General features: G+C 41.5%; 1 protein-coding gene across 3 annotated transcripts in view; it reads left to right on the forward strand.

Moving 5' to 3' along the window:
- The first annotated feature begins 1,166 nt into the window (after nucleotides 1-1,166).
- Nucleotides 1,167-17,394, forward strand: part of PSMD14 (proteasome 26S subunit, non-ATPase 14) — a 62,951-nt gene continuing 46,723 nt past the window's right edge. Inside the window, exons 1-4 of one of the 3 annotated variants that reach the window (XM_079982619.1) lie at nucleotides 1,167-1,479; nucleotides 1,696-1,800; nucleotides 6,142-6,224; nucleotides 9,039-9,092. In XM_079982619.1, the coding sequence (XP_079838745.1) occupies nucleotides 9,045-9,092 (48 nt within the window). In that variant the 5' untranslated portion in view covers nucleotides 1,167-1,479; nucleotides 1,696-1,800; nucleotides 6,142-6,224; nucleotides 9,039-9,044. The remainder of the gene's footprint in view (nucleotides 1,480-1,695; nucleotides 1,801-6,141; nucleotides 6,225-9,038; nucleotides 9,093-17,394) is intronic. The other 2 variants (XM_079982618.1, XM_079982620.1) reach the window with 2 other exon arrangements.

Below are 17,394 nucleotides of genomic sequence, written 5' to 3' on the forward strand. Positions count from 1 at the left end.
AAAACTATCCAGCAATATCAAGTTATAAGAAAACTGGTGTTATTAACAGTAATCCTTCTAGTTGGTTAATTGGTTCGGCAACTTCCATACACATGATGTGTGATGTTAATTATTTCCCCCAAGAGTTAATGATAACTAATCACAGGCAGCTACAGGAGAGCTATGAGATTCAGGTGAGGGTCAGATGCCTTGTCAATCCCAGCAGGTATATAAGAGGACGAGCCGGCCTGCCCAGGCCTATTTGCTCTCTCTCAGCCTAAGACACTGCCATGACAATAAAATTGGGTGTGGTGGTGAGAGGGGCCATAGACAAGCGGCGAAGCTTATACTTGTATGCAGAAGATCCCAGGTTCAATCTAATGGAAGAACTGGGAGACATCTCTGGAAAACTGCTGCCAGTTGTTGACAATACTAATGGTCTGACAATTGAAGCACAGTGCTTTCCCCCAAGGAATCCTGGGAACTGTAGTTTCCTTTAGGCACCAGGCAAAAACGTTCCTCTTTAAGGAAGCCTTTGATTGACAGAAATCCAATGCCGTATTAAAATGTGTTGGGGGCATTATTGGGTTTCTTTTATGGTATGTATTTTGTGTTTTTATATTATTTTATCTTGTGAACTGCCCTGTGACCTGCGGGTATAGGGAAGTATGCAAATTAAATAAATGAATGAATGCAGTGCTTTTTTTCTAAAAAAATGTTTAGGGGTACTCTCATTTTGACTCAAGAAAATCAGCATTTTATAGTTCAAATCGGCAAAAATAAATAAAGTAAATGGACAGAAGTACAAAGATTCACAAAATGTTTAGGGGTATGCATCCCCCCAGAAAAAAGCACTGAGATGAATGAATGAATGAATGAATGAAAATAAATAAATAAATAAATAAATAAATCCCCTCACAGAGCTTAAGAAACTACAGTTGCCAGGATTATCTGGAGGGAAGAGCCATGTGCGCTGAATGTGCGGATAGATAGATAAAGGCGGGAGTGAGTCTCAAAAACAACAGCAACCATGAAACAGGCACGCGCTGTGTATGGTGGCCAATCAGGGTCCCGCGCGTACCAATACACGGTCAAACGCGTTTACGTCGTACGCCGTAGGCGGGTTTTGGGGGGGGGGGCATGTAGGAAACAACAACGCTGAGGCCACGAAGCTCCGGGCAACCCGGGAGGCGGGGCGTAGCCGGAGAAGCAGCAGAAGCGGCGAAAGGGAGTCAGCGTAGGCGGGACGTCCCGTCGCCATGGCTCCGAGTTCGGTCGTGCTATTGGTCGCCGCCGTGGAACGGAAGCCGAAGACGGGCGTCGCCCTTTGGCCTCCGGAAGTGTTCGGGGGAAGGCTGTCTGAGAGTGCAAGGCGTGAGGGGGAAGGCCTGGGACGCTGCGCCGGCTTTGAATGAATCGGGCTGATTCATCGCGGCCCGGCTGAGCGGAAGGCGGCGGCGAGCGCGGCTGTCGGCGAAACGGAAGGGCTCGAGCGGCCAGGTAGGCCTCGGGCCCGCGCGTGTGAGGGCGGCCTGTGACGCGGGAGTAGCCGGCGTGGTTGCCCTCCGGGCTTCGTTGGGTTCGCGAACCCCCCTGCCAGGATGACCCGATAGCTGCGGGGTGAGGGGCGGCGCCATGGGAGTTGTAGGCGAGCCAAGAGGCAAGGGGCGCTGGCTACTTCGTCAAGTTTACTTCGCTTTTTATCTTGATCTCCAGGATCTAAAACAACTAGAGGCGGCTGCGAAAGACGCAGTTCAGAAGCAAGAAGCTTCTCTGACCCATCAGGACTCGGGTTTCTAATTTCGGTGGGGGAGATATACTGTATGTTGTTGTTAATGATTGTTTAAAAACTGAGTCATGAGCCTTTTGCTGGTCTTATGCAGGCCTCCTCAAATACACACACACACACACACACAAAAAAAAAAAAAGACAGACGTTGTTATTATTATTGTTTAAAAGCTGGTTCAGGAGCCTTTGATGGTCTGATGCAGGCCTCTCCAAATATATACAGTGGTACCTCGGGTTACATACGCTTCAGGTTACAGATTCCGCCAACCCAGAAATAGTACCTCGGGTTAAGAACTTCGCTTCAGGATGAGAACAGAAATCGTGTGGTGGCGGCGCAGTGGCAGCAGGAGGCCCCATTAGCTAAAGTGGTGCTTCAGGTGAAGAACAGTTTCAGGTTAAGAATGGACCTCCGGAACAGATTAAGTACGTAACCGGAGGTACCACTGTATGTGTGTGTATAATTAATATTTATTTATTGTGGCCTGCATTAGAAAATATATATTTGAGATGGCCTACACACACACACACACACACATATATATATATATATATACACACACACATATATACATATGTATATATGTATACACGCACATGAATACATACACACACCCCTCCTGCCCACCGTTGGTTTAGCAGCATCATGAGGGTCATGTTTTCCCCAGCCCTGCTTATACAAATCCTCCATCGCTGACTTACTCTGAAAGTGTAGGGCTTGGTTATACCATCATAATCTCTGACTACCGTCTTTTTCTTTCTTCATCTTGATCTAAAGCTGTTGCCAAGTGAAGGACAGAAGGAAAGGTCATCAAACATTTGATTTTTCTCTGCCACGGATAGTATTAGGAAAAAAGGGGTTAAAACCCTGAGGTGAGGTGAAAAAGTTCAGTCTGCAATTTTGTACTCGGGTAAACTGTTAACTTAGAGGGCTGTCAGTCTCCCAAGTTCAAAATGCTGCTTTGAACTTGTGGAGTGTTTCCATAATTTCAGGTCCTTTTCAAAAACATGTGCGATGTGTGAAATTGTAGACACAGGTGAAGTTTTACTGAGGGTGCTGTTACAAAAGCACCTGAACTGAGGATGCAGTCCAGTGATCTCTTGCTGCCTCTGATAAGAACACTGAACCCAATAACTGCCTGTGGTGGTAGTAGTCCCATGTTTTAAAAGAAAAAACTAGCTATTTTTAACTGCTCCACCACTGTAGCTGTGAAGTTGTGTACCAAAGCTTTTGGTTGCTAGATCTTACTGTCTGTTTTTTATTGACAAGAAAGCATAGTAAGCATACATTTAGTAAGGGCTTTATAATATGTGTAATCTCTCTTGATTCTCCTGTTTAGATATGTTTGTGTGAGACCCTATGTCTTTCTAATGCAAGTTATTCCTTTACACTAGAGGCCTATACAGTTGTTCACACTTCAAGATGAGCCAGTCATTGTAATAATTTTGTATTGTCCTTATGATATGTTTTATTGTGGTTTCCCATCTGCAGAGTAATAAAATTCATGTAGTAGCTTAGTGATTGTTAGCCAGTGTTACATTCTTTGACTTTACTATAGTATATTATAGTATATTAACTACAACAAACTACCTTTTTGTTTTTGTTTGCATTTTTAATTATAAAATGTTCATGCTTAGCATCTTCTGTGAAAAAATAAGGGACATACAGAAGAAATAAGATGGAAAAAGCAAGACAAAAATTTAACAACAAAATTAGCTAATTGCCTTATGTGCAGCATTGGATCTTGTAATCAACAATTTTGTTTTTACAAGTAACTCAGTTATGCTGCATATTTATCAAGGAGCTAGTCCTTTCATATGATCCAGAATTGATACAGATGAATTCTAATCTGAGTTGGTTTCATGCTGCAGTATTTGGAAATTTCTTGGCAGTTCATGTCAGGAAAAAGCTCAAGATGCCTTCTCTTGTCTAGCAATTGAGTTCAGATCAAGAGAAATCTGAGTACCAGGTGGGAGGACCCCTATCTCTTTCTGTTGTACATAATTGATAGCTTTCTCTTGTCATCCCAGAATGTCTGGGTAGAGAATGCTCATATACACATGTGGTAGGTGTTGAAGTTAATTGAAAAATGGGTTTGTGGCTCTTGTAGCCTATTAAAGAATGTATAACTAGCTATTAATAGAATGTTTGACAAAACCAATAGTAGAATGTTTACATTGTTTTCTTGGCAACGCTTCCCCCAAGCTTAAAATTCTAAGTAGCATTTTTGCATTGGAATAGTTATTAAAACAATACTGCATTATGCATAAATATCTGCAAATACAAATATTTATGATAATTGGAGATCCTGTTGCATTTGTGCAGAACTCCTGGTGTACTTGTTCATTAACTATTATTTTTTGGCACCTCAACAGCATCCATCTGCAAAAAACTTGCCCATATGAAAATGTGAAAAATGCTTTTTCAGCTTTCATGAAATGTTTAACTACTGTAAATGGCTAATAAAGGCTTGCATCCAACATTTTCTTGGGACTGGTGCAGACTTACAATTAACTTGGATTTAGGGATTGATCTGAAAAGCCTGCAAATCTTCCCCTCTACCTTTCACCTTACATCTGGTAAACACCGCTTGGAAATGTTACCATTTTATTTAAGTTATTTATATACCACTTAATTGTTAATAAAATAAAATGGGTTCTGCATTGTGTGACTGTCGCCAGCCAAGATTAAAATGAGCTATGGGGTGCTCCTAAACATGCTTTGAGGACAATAATGAAACTAGTTTTTTGAAGTGGATTTAGGAGCTTCCTTAAGGGTTGGCAGCACTTGTGTGTAACACTGGATCTGTGTGGAGGGCAGAAGGAGAAAGTTTACTATTCCTTCAATCAGCTCACTTTTCACCTCTGGAGCCTCAATTTTAAATACAGTAATGTGGCAACCTCAAAGTCCATTATATAATTGTTGATATGTTTTAACAATGGCTACTCTGTGTTGCTAAATAGGCAATTTTAATTTGCTGGGTTGAATCAAATTGGTATTTAGCACCTATAAATGTGATAATAAGAGATAAGGTTACATGATTCAAGTGGACAATAGGAAGAGTTTTCATGGATAATATAGCAGTTAGCTTGTGCATGGAGAGTTACTCCAGGATGTATTAGCTAATTCTGGTTTTTTTTATTAGCTTAAAAATATTTCCGCACACAGCTCTTCATTAAACTGATGTGCATATCAAGAAATCTTGAAAAAAGAGACATTACACATACTTTTGTAAACCAAGAAATCTTTAATAAAAATATGTTTAAAAAAATTAAAAATAAAGCTGAGTATATTGGAACATCATTTGTTGTTCTAAATACAATATGCATCTTTCTCTTAGCATTGCAAAATTACAATTTCAAAGGTAGTTCTTTAATCATAAAACCCCTTCCTACTGAACGCGCACAAAATTGTCACCACCTGTGCTTTAAAAATAAACACTACAGTTGCCCAGGGCTTGAAATTAGCCAAGTGCCAGGTGCATTTTGCGACCCGGGCTTAGCAGATTGTGAGCACTTTAAGAAGCCTTGGTGCTGTGTGTGGCGACTGAGACACAGGAAAATTGCTGCCACCGACCACTGAGGGTGCAGAAGAAATGCCTCCCCACCCTGCGCACAAGTTAGATCACTGCTGCTTGTGCAGTGAAGTGTCGGTCACCTCACCAGGTTGGCGCTGACAGCTGCTGCCATTGTGCTGCTTTACCTCTTCCTGCCCCCCAAGTGAGATCACGGGCTGACCTTCTATTTGCCTCTCCCGTGTGTGTGTGTGTGTGTGTGTGTGAAAAATATGCCAGTATTTGTAAATATTAATTCAAATAACATGGTTTTGGCCACTATTGCAGGGGCTGAGCCCCATTTATGTTTGTGTTGTCCAATTAAGAATTGCTTTTTAAAATACGAATAAGAATGTGTCACTGATGTGAACTGTGTATTAGTTCATGTGTTTCAAACAAATAAATAGAAAGTGTAACTGAATTGAAAAAAAATGTGGCTAGACATTCTGTTGTTGGGCCCATAACCTAGGTTTCAGGAGCCATGTGGCAAATGGCTTTTCTGTTCTAGTTTCTAACACTGCTATTGACTACAGTGGTACCTCTGGTTACGTACTTAATTCGTTCCGGAGGTCCGTTCTTAACCTGAAACTGCTCTTAACCTGAAGCACCATTTTAGCTAATGGGGCCTCCCGCACCACCGCCACGTGATTTCTGTTCTCATCCTGAAGCAAAGTTCTTAACCCGAGGTACTATTTCTGGGTTAGCGACGTATGTAACCTGAAGCGTATGTAACCCAAAGTACCACTGTATATTTATGAGCACTGAATACTTAAAGCAGTGCAAATGCTCCTTACTCTAAATAATTGTTGTTCCTTATGTTTAGGTTGGAATTAAGCTTTACCTACACTAGAATTTGGACAGCCAACTGAGATCAGGAAGAGAGTTGTTTAAAGGAACAGAAAACCGGTGAGTACAAGGTAAACATAGAATAGATCCAGTTATTCCTTTAGATCAGGCATGGCCAAACTTGGCCCTCTAAATGTTTTGGGACTACAACTCCCATCATCCCTAGCTAACAGGACCAGTGGTCAGGGATGGTGGGAATTGTAGTCCCAAAAACATCTGGAGGGCCCAGTTTGGCCATGCCTGCTTTAGATGTTTGGCTGTGTGTTACTTAAATTGTTTAGGAACATAATTCTGTTATCTAGAGCAGCAGTGAGATACTTCTGGCCCACGGGTATAATTAAGCCATTTTGGCCAAGCCATACCCATCTGTCTACACCTAATCTAGGACAGGTATGGAGTGGGTAAACTTGCAGCAGGGCCAAAAGAGGGTTTGCGGGCACCATCTGCGCCCACCACTTTGCAAGTATCAATAATCAGTTGATTATTATTTCAGAGAACATTTTTCTTCATTAGAAAGCTAGTTCCATGCTGCACCTATGGTTTATGAGACTTTGAAAACCAGGGGTCTTTTACTGCTAGTTCTTTTCTCACTAAGACTTTTGAACAAAATTATTAAATCTTAGAAACTTTTCTTGTCATAAAAGTTTAGTTAAATGAGTTAAATGTTGGATGTAATATTGAAGTTTGTTGGCTTGCTCCAAAGCTTCCATCGTGGAGCTTTTGTGTCAGTATAGTCAATCTGGAGCTACAGTGGTGGTGGGGAGCTTCATTCATGTGCAGATGGTGATGTTTAGAGCTGCCCTGATACTGAAGTTTTTGAAAGGCCACATTTGCATATGTGGGAGCTTTATCTACATGTTGGAGCTCACATGTGCATAAAGAACCCCTTGACTGTAATTATCTACTCATTCAGAAATTAATAGGAACTAGACTGAAAAGTAGCTTAACACTTTGGGCAAATTGCATATTACATTCTTACCAACTATATAGACACCTGAATAAGAGGAAGAGAGAAGTTGTAGCAATCAGTAGATGAAGTATTGAAGGATCCCTTTCTCTTAAATCACATCACAGTCTTAGGTCAGATCTAGAGATGTTCTTAGTGCAGCCTCCCTTTCTCCCCCACCCCACCCCATGCTGTTAGCTAGGCCTGCTTGAAGTTATATGCCAAGGTAGGGAACTAGATTGGAGCAAGACCGTCCACCTGTCAAACTTTAAAGAAGTTGCTGTACTCCTCAGTCAGCTGATTATTAGTTAGAGCAAACCTCCTTTGAATGTATGCTCCTAGTGTACCTTCTAAGAGGCTCCCTTTAACTTGTCACCAGCTGATTGTCGGTTAGAGGGAGCCCCTTTGACACCTTTCTTTCCAAATCTCTAACCTCAGCTCACTGAAGCACTAACATTCATCAATTTAAGTGCTGGACAAAGCAATTTGCAAAATCTCTTATTCAAGCGGCTCTTCAGCAGACATCATATATGATGTCAGGTGTAGGGCAGGTGGGTGTGGCTTGACTTGAGCTGTCTCGCGGACCAAATAGGGAAGCCTAGTGGGCCAAATTGGGATGCAGGTGGCGCTGTGGGTTAAAGCCTCAGCGCCTAGGACTTGCCGATTGAAAGGTCGGCGGTTCGAATCCCTGCGGCGGGGTGCGCTCCCGCTGCTCGGTCTCAGCGCCTGCCAACCTAGCAGTTCGAAAGCACCTCCGGGTGCAAGTAGATAAATAGGGACCGCTTACCAGCGGGAAGGTAAACGGCGTTTCCGTGTGCAGCTCTGGCTCGCCAGATGCAGCTTTGTCACGCTGGCCACGTGACCCGGAAGTGTCTCAGGACAGCGCTGGCCCCTGGCCTCTTAAGTGAGATGGGCGCATAACCCCAGAGTCTGTCAAGACTGGCCCGTACGGGCAGGGGTACCTTTACCTTTACCTTAGTGGGCCAAATTAGACCTGCACGCCAGAGGTTACCAACCCCTGTTGCATGCCTTCTGCCCTGGAAGCCTTTACCACTCATCTTGGGAATGTGGACTCTGTTGATAGTGGTGAGAGAGACGTTCTGGCTCTAGAGCCTGTTGAGCCTTGGCTCAGGAAGTTTAGCTATTCTGAGCACTTTAATGCATGCTTGCTTGTGTTTTAAGATACTCAAGATTTCAGAACCTAGTAATGACATGTTGTACCTGGAGGTGTGTTAGGACTAGATCAATATAACAAATAGTAGAATGCTGATGGTTTAATCTCTTTCCGCATTTAACAAGATTGGAAATGTACAGAACTATAGCCCTTAGTATTTTAACTAAAGGCATTTAATGTTTACAGCATTCTTTTGGTGTAATGAGTTCATTAAGAAAAGCTTTTGATGCTAATTCAGAAATCTATAATTTGTTCAGCGTCTTTCACATGTAGTTTTGATGCTAACTGACAAGCTGTAAGTTAATTAGCACAGAACTTACTAATGAGGATGCTAAAAAATTTCACTTTTGAATTATTTTTATATTGATGCGTTCTGGACAAATTGAAGGGAATTCTATTATACTGGTGATGAGTTTTGTTTACTTTGCTGTGCAGATGCTTTTTCAGGTAAGTGGGGTGAGGAGAGTGTCAATGATTTTTGCAAATGCTATATATAAAAAAAAACAAGAAATGCTTGTCTTTTTCAAATCCAGGGATAACCCAAAACCAATGCAGTTAAAGTAAGGTTGTTAATTAGTATGGAAGACAGCTTCTTGAATTAATATGTGGTGTTAATTAACAGGAAGTCTGATGTTGTGTTGTAATTACTACCAATATTTTTGACATACTGAGTGACTGAAGGTGAATTATATGGAGAACAATTTAGTAAACAGATCAGAATCTAGGTATGCTTTCTTTTTGTTTCTTTTCTTTAGAAAACATGGATAGACTTCTACGTCTTGGAGGAGGTATGCCTGGTCTGGGACAGGTTAGTATACAGTATGTTAATTACTTTTTAAAAAGTTTTAATTACAGTTCCTAAAGTCTTACTTTTAATCATCAAAACAAAAAGCCCAATATGATCAAACTTCCACAGACAGTTGAAATACGGTAAGTGCAAAGAAGAGGGTGCAATGTTGCATGATTTTGAGTGAACATTACTGTATATGAATTATTGAAGGCTGTGTATGTTTCTTGCAGCAAAAGCAGCAACAGTGTGTCAACGTGAAAGCATGTTTATTGTGGCTTGAACTTTCTTACACAAAAGCCTGCTTTGTCTGATACATCAGTGTAAATTATTGCACTGTCTTAACTTTCCAAACATAATTTGCCTGTGTTCAATGTGTGAAGTTGTAGGATATTTTTGTTAGTCATTTGGGATCATATGTTCAGAGATGATGAATTGGCAAAATCTGATCCAGCAGGCAGTGGAAAACACAAACAAGTTGCAAATAAAACCTTTCTGGCTTAGTGATGATAGTTCAGTTTTCATTCATATGATGCAATGTAAACGTGAACAGACCTAGTTTACACAGACCTCATGGTTATCACCATAGCCATAGTACAAATTAAAAACATTAAAAACTAACTGCTGTGTGTGAGGAAATAGATCTGTAGTACTGAAACTTCATGCTTGTTTTTGGATATAGGAAGATGGTTATTTTAAAGAACAGCTCCTCCAAGAAAGCCTCCAACACCTTCCACCCAATGTAATCTTTATTCTCTTTCACAACAAAATGCCATACCTTAAAAAGTCCTGAGGTCTTTTTTGGCAGTGATTTCCATGTTTGTTTCTTTCACTGCTGCCTACTGGCATATTGATGACCTAGTCTGTAGCAGTTTCTTTTCAAGCCTATCTTAATTTAAAGTAAGCTTGAAAGTCCATCACTGTAGAATTCCCAGCAGATGTGCATTTAGGCATAATCTATAATAATTTCTCCTTGGAGTGAAACGGAGAAGGTTAGAGGCTTTGTAATTATTGTAATGGTCCTTCTCTCATCAAATCGGGGAAAAGAACACGTTTAAACTTAATTCCTGTGGCTCAGTTTATTATAAAATTGCACTTCCATTTTTAGTTCTGTTTTGGTGACCTGTTTTGTAATGCAATTTCATGATGAAAAAGCAAAACTGTTGTTAGCATTAGTTCTCCATTAGAGGGAGAGATAATGACAGCAGAATACCTCTGTTTGCAAAACTATGCATGATATTTTCATGTGATGCTTGAGAGTGGGGTGTCTTGGCTTGAGGTCGGTCTGAACTCTCCAGGTAGGCATGTAAATGGAGAGGAGTGATAAATGAGGATGCATTCAAGGTAGGAAAATAACTGTGGTATAGGACCTCCACAGGTTTAAAAGCCCTTCTAACCACTGTGGCCCTTTGACTTGTGGAAGGGCTTTTAAACCTGTGGAGGTCCTCACTAACAAAAGCGTAAAGGTAACGTTACCCCTGACTGTTAGGTCCAGTCGCAGACGACTCTGGGGTTGCACGCTCATCTCGCATTGGGAATATTATTTCTATCAATTGCATTGTGAGTGTGTAGCAGATATAAAAAGGGCAAGTTCATTAGGAAATGAATGGAAAATAAAATTGCTGATACCATAATGGTGTTGTACAAATCTATGGTGAGACCACATTTTGAATGCTGTCTACAGTTCTGGTTACATCAGCTCACAAAGGACATTGTGGAGTTGGTGAAAGGTTACAACATTTGGTACTGTTCAGTTTTGAGAAAAGTTGGAATAAGAGGTAACATGATTGACGTTTATAAGATTATGAATGGCATGGATAAAGCTGATATAGAAAAGTTATTCTCTTTGGACAGCTGTTCTGTTCCATATGATTCCTCAATTCTCTAGAGCATTTTTTTTTTGGGGGGGGGGTTCACATTGAAATGGGAGCTGTGTTTGGTGTCTGATGTTGGCTATCAATACTATAGCAATGATTCTTCTGACAAGTTGAGAGACAAATGTTGCAATTAGTGTTTACTTCATAAAACTGAGAGCAGTGGTTCCCAACTGGTGGTGCATGGACCCCAGGCAGTCCACGTAACCCCCACAGGAGGTCCATGGCACCATTCACACAACAAAAACTACCTTAGAGATATCAAAATTTCCAAAGGTAGGGACTCCATGCCTTGGCTATTGAAAAACAGAGTCCGCCATAGGTAGCTAATTGGGAATCAGTGGCTTAGAGCAGAACTTTCCAAACTGTTCATGTCAGTGACACTTTTTAGGCATGCATCATTTAGCGACACAGTAATTCAGTTTTACTAGTAAACAAGGTTTAACCCCTTTCCAAACCTGGGAGGAGTGAGGGGAGTGTTCGCGCAGCACACCTACATACTGCAGCAGACACACTAATGCAGTGCTTTTCAACCAGTGTACTGTGGCACCCTGGGGTGCCTTGAATGATGGTCGGGGTGCTGCAGCCAACACTGGCCTCTGTCGCTCTTCCATCCCACCTCTGATGCCCTCTTGCCTCTCTGCCTCCTAAAGGCTTGCCCAGCTATTTGTTGCAGCAGCCCTGGCTACGAGCTCCCCAGGTGAATGGTGCTTTTGGGGCTGGCTAGGGGCTGCTTCCCAGGCCTCTGTGAGGAAATGTAAGGAGGCACCTCTCTTTGGGGCGGGGGAGGGAGCCCAGAGCAGTTGTGACTGTCCAGAGGACTCCCAAGGAGAGGGGAGAAGAGGGGAGCTGAGGAACACTCCACAAGGGTGTGTTCAAAAAGGCCTGAAGGGCTGCTGGCTCTGCAGGCAAGGGGTGGCATAACTGGGCTCCATGCGTGTGCCGCAGAACAAGCTGTGGACTCAAAAACATTGAAAACCTCTGCACTAAAGTGTTGCAACACACAGTTTGGAAAGCTTGGCTTAGAGGATTGGATGTAAGTACAGTGGTGCCCCACAAGACGAATGCCTCGCAAGACGGAAAACCCGCTAGACGAAAGGGTTTTCCGTTTTGGAGGCGCTTCGCAAAACGAATTTCCCTATGGGCTTGCTTCGCAAGACGAAAATGTCTTGCAAGTTCCTGCGGGTTTTTTTCCCTTTTCCCCCCTTTTCCTAAGCCGCTAAGCCGCTTATCAACTGATCCGCTGATAAGCCGCTTAACAGCTGATCGCTAAAAGCCGCTAAACCGCTAATAGCGCTAATCCGCTAAGTTGTTAATGGGCTTGCTTCGCAAGACGAAAAAACCGCTATACGAAGAGCCTCACGGAACGGATTAATTTTGTCTTGCGAGGCACCACTGTAGAGATAAACCTTGGACTTGCATACTCTCCTCAAATCATAGCTTCTTTGCAAACTAAGATCACCAACAACTGGTCTTTGGGTAGTAGTCTGAATGTGGCCATTATCTGTCTCCTTAGGGAAAGAAGGGGCTTTTCACCTCTGAAAGCAGGAGGGGGGACAGCCTTTTTCAGGCAAGGGCCTCATTCTCTTTTGGCAAATGCTCCAGTGATCACACACCAGGGGAGGGTGGGGCCAGAAGCAACAGTGGATGGGGCAATTACTGTAAATTTTACATTAAGGCCCTAAACTAGTTTCTGCACTCATCCTCGGTCCAGGGAAGCAAGAAGCATCAGAGTTCAATAGCACAGTCCAGCCAGGCAAAAGCACGAAGCTGCATAATAGAGCTTGTAGGTAATGTGGCTGAGGGTAGTCGGGAGGCTTGGAGAGCCACATTCCGTCCCCAGTCCTGATATTGCCTATTTTTACTTTAAAGTAATTCAGACTGCCTCTGATGACCCTATTTTAAGGAGATACCTTAAGTTTATAGGGGTGGTAAAATAGAATAAATAAGCGTTGGAGCAGATCTCCCCTTAAATAGCTTCTTCCTTTGAAAGTGTAATAAATGCAACATTTTCTGCCTTGGATATTTTTCTTTTAACGGTCACATGCAGAAGATCATCATTTTGTTTGGCCAGGCCTTTGGCAGGGAATTGGTGCTTTTAGGCGCTGTCATTGTTATAATGGTCACTTTAATTATTGGGTGTTTACTTATCAGTTTCATAAAATTTATATACTGCTTGATTGTAAAAACAAAAAAAACCTCATGCAGTATCACTGGATCTTACATTAGCTGCTCTGAGCACTGTTTGGTAGGAAGAGTAGGATATAAATTTAATGTATAAAAATTTTCCTGCTTTACAAAAGGTGGAATTGTGGCTGAGAACCTGGGCCTGGCTCATAGCCATTCTTTCCAGTGAGCAATATGGGGACTGCTCAAATAAAACTGATGGCTTTTATAATGAAAGATTTGTGTTGTCAACAGCCATGTTTGCTCATGTCTTTTGTGTACAGGGCAGATTAGGAGGGATTTCTCCAGTGGGTTGCAGCAGGAGTGGGCATGATTTAGGCTTGGCCAGCCTACTTTGTTTTTTTCTAGAACCCCAAGATCTACTAACAGGAGCCATGTACAATAGACACACAATGAGGATTTAAAAAATGATTCTGCTTCTGAGTGCATTCAGAGCCTAGTAATGTGTTTTCAGTACCTGTAGTGAATTGAGCTGAGTTCTTGTCACACCAAAATGCACCCCTGATCTGCTTTCTTAATAATTTAGATGGAAAATTTAGATGGAAAAAGACTTTTTTGTTTTGTTTTTGCTGCTGTTCCAACAATTTGGAGCCAGAGCCCCTTGCTGTTCTATTGCTAACCACCTAGACATCTACCAGTAAATGCCTATATTCCTTTTGCCTACACCTGGGCTATAGGGGGTAACTGTACAATTACCTTGTGTTGACTAAGGATTTGGAATTTACTGATATAATTTATTAATGTAAATTAAACATTTCTTCTCACTGCATTTCCTTTTCTGAATTCTGAAATGTCATTTCTAGTGCACAATAGCACTGACAGCTGGTGACATGATGATGCGGGTGGGTGGGTAAATAACCCAGAGTAACACTGTATACAGCCCTCAAAAAGAGTAACTGCAACGCCAGCTAAGTCTGTCCTTGAATGCAGAACATAGCGTCTTGCCATATTTGCTTATTGCAATTTTGGCTAGATGCTTTTAAGTGGTGTCTTCTGGGAATACATGTAAAGGTGGACCACTTCTTTTAGAGTGGAAGGGGGGGGAGGGGTGACCTGTCTCTTAGCCGCGTTAGCACTTCAACTGGAAATAAAGAAGCAAGAATTGCAAATAGCTATTTTGTTTGAATAATGGGCTTGCCAATTAGGCATCAAGTGCTTCCATCTGTGAAATTGTTGATCAGATGGGTTAGCTGGGACACTTCCAGATTAGGGCATTGTACATGGCACTTGAAAACTGTCACTTTGAAAGAGGTTTCAAGTGCTGCACTGCTTGATTCTGTAGAAACTCTTCCTTAAAAAAAAAAAAAGAACTCATTGATAAAACCTGTAGCACCTAAGAGACCTGCCACTGATCTAAAAATCCTATTGTACATGCTGATCTAATGTATGGAGAAGTTGTACTCACAGGCACTGTTTCCTTTTGTGTGTTTTACAATGACAGATGAACGATCTGTTGAAAAATCTGAAGGCAAGCATTCTTCTAACTTGTCTTGAACCATAAACGCGTTAGGTCTTTCTTACACTTCAGGAACTTGCATCCTGGCATTGTGGTTACCAGGCATATATTGTTAAAAGTTTCTTTTTAATGTTCTATTGTTTGATTTTTTTTAAAAAAAAGGGTTTCAGGAGTGTCGTTAATTTCCTGTTAAGCTCTGCTGCTAGTGCAGCAGAAGAGTACAGCAGAAGTGATGTTAATAATCTGAATGGGTATGGACGTTTTCGGTCATCCATACCCATTCAGATATGGCTTGCAATCCTGTGCTAATTCTAATTTAATTTAATGTGGCATATTCCTCAGTCAGTGGGACTGACTCTTGAGTCAATGTGTGCATGGTCAGGTTCTAAAGCATTAATGAAAAGCCCAGAGGAGAGGTGTGCGGAAGTATGTTGGCCCACCTCTTTCCTCAAGTAACCTCTTAAAAAAGCCAAGATATATGAGGAAGGACATAAAGAAAAACTTTAAGCAGTATCTGTTCTCATGCTGGGAACTCTGCATTCCTGAACTGGACTCAGGAAACCTTGGGGTCAGGAGATTACTATTATCTCCTTTTCTAACAGGCTATCACATCATCAAGAACACTGGGTACCTTACCTCAATCATTGAATCAGTTCAGGATTCTGAAAAAATAAATGCCTGTAAGCAGCCTATTGCATTGATACCCCTTTAGTGGGAAAGGGCAGGAAATCAAGTTGTTTCCTCCTCTACATTTCCTAAACCCCAAAAATTTGCAGAGGATTTCAACCTTTTGGAAGATTGAGGAAGGCACGAAAGTGTGTTCTTGGCTCCTAACCTGCCTGCTTCTTGCTATGTTTTGAGCTAAGCCAGCAGATCCTATGCATGCAAAGCCTTCCTCACACAGAGGGAGGAAGGGGTGAATATGCATCTCCCCTTCAGCTTGAGACTCAGCAGGATGTGGAATGAGTCCCTCCCACCCACTCCTATGGTGAAATGGCTTCTGTGTGTTCTCGGTGAAATAGCTGAGCTAAATGTCATGGTAGGTCGGGGGGGGGGCAGCACTGGCTTTCTCCCCTGCAGTGGAAATCACAAAGCTTCCATAAATATTGAAAATATCCAAACAAGGAAAGTATACAAGTATCGGGTTATTGGGTTTTTTTTTAAGACAAGGATTCAGATACACGTGACTTCCAGTAGACTTTTGAAAGCACAGGCAGCATTTTTCATACATTTTGTTGAGTTCCCTGTATCAAGCTGTATGCACTCTCCCATTCGTAAAGTTTTACTTTTTTGCAGGTTTATATTAATTGTCCATTCTCATGGGATATTTTAACTAAGATTTTAAGCTTTATAACATCCAGTTTTGTAGAATGTACACATGAACAGTATTCCAGGATCTCTTGACTTAATCATATGTTTTTAGAGCAACAGAGAATCTCATATATACGTGTATACGTAATTTTGACAAAATTGCTTCTAATGGACTGGAGAAGATTTTTTTTTTTAGAACATTCTAGTATTTCTAGAATAACACATTGATGCTATATACTCTTCTTTGTTTCCTTTTTCTGTAAATTTTAATAGTGCTTACTGAGCATATGTTTTCAGTCAGCTTCAGTGCTTCTTACGGTCTCCTTATAAATGTTTCAGAAAGTAAATTCCCTTCATATGACTGTCCACCAGTAATCTCTACAGATGGCATCTAAACATTTGTCTCATGAAAAAGCAAATGGACTTAAGTTCGTTCCTCTGAGCCAAATAGTGGGACTAGTCATTTTAAGTGTGTTGCATAGTGTGGAATGGCATTTTGATGCTTGAAAACTCTTGGAGAATTGCCCTTTTTAGATTTCTTTGGTACATTGTCTGCTGCTTATCACTGGGGTGTGTTGGCTTCCTCTAGTTCGCTAACGTATATATCCTTAGCTCTGAAGGACAACAAAAGTGGACATTTCTAGCAAGATGCTGTTCATCTCATTTCAGAAAACATTTTTGTAAAGCATTAATTGAAAAGAGTGTCTGAGCACATCTTATTGCTATGTTCTGTGTGTAGGTAATAATTACAGGGGTTTTTTGGACAATACTATTTTTTTGTGGTAGGTAGAGGTTCTTTGTCCTTTAGTTCACCCTTCCACCAAGAAGTTAGTGTGATGTGCACTCCATCGTCTCCTTGCAACAATGCAGTCAAGAGAGTTTGGGCACCAATATAGCAACTGGCCCAACCTCATCCATTAAGCCTCATGTCTGAGCAGGAATCTGAACTAAACCTAGTCTCACACACTGGCTGCATATGGTATTGCTTAGATGTGTGTACTGTACTTTGAACACCTCCTATTCCAATCCAGCATGGTTTTTAAGATCAGCCATTGAAGCCCATCTGATGGTCCCTGTCCAGCACAGTGGTGGCGTCAAAACATTGGAATGTTCTTCCCACTGAGATGTGTTTCACCTCACCATTACACTCTTTTAGGAGGAATGTAAAGATATACCTTTTTGCCAGGCTTTTGGAGGTGAAGTGTAACTTGTTTGAGGGTAGTTTGGTATTGCACCCGTTGCTGTTTCATGATTTTCTCATTTTAGTTTATGCTGTGTCTACTTTTTATTGATGTTTTAATTGGCTTTAGAAATATGTAGAGGTGTGTTTTAATATGCTGCACGTTGCCCTGTGACCATATGGTGATGGTGGTATAGAAATATCTAAATACGTGAACACCCAAATTTTCCCTGCCTTGCAAATATAAAACATGAGCAGAGATAAAACCATAGGAGTGTACAGATGATTTTAACAGCTATTGATGGGATTAAACAC

This window comes from Podarcis cretensis, assembly GCF_951804945.1.
Source record: "Podarcis cretensis genome assembly, chromosome: 1".
NCBI lineage: Eukaryota > Metazoa > Chordata > Lepidosauria > Squamata > Lacertidae > Podarcis > Podarcis cretensis.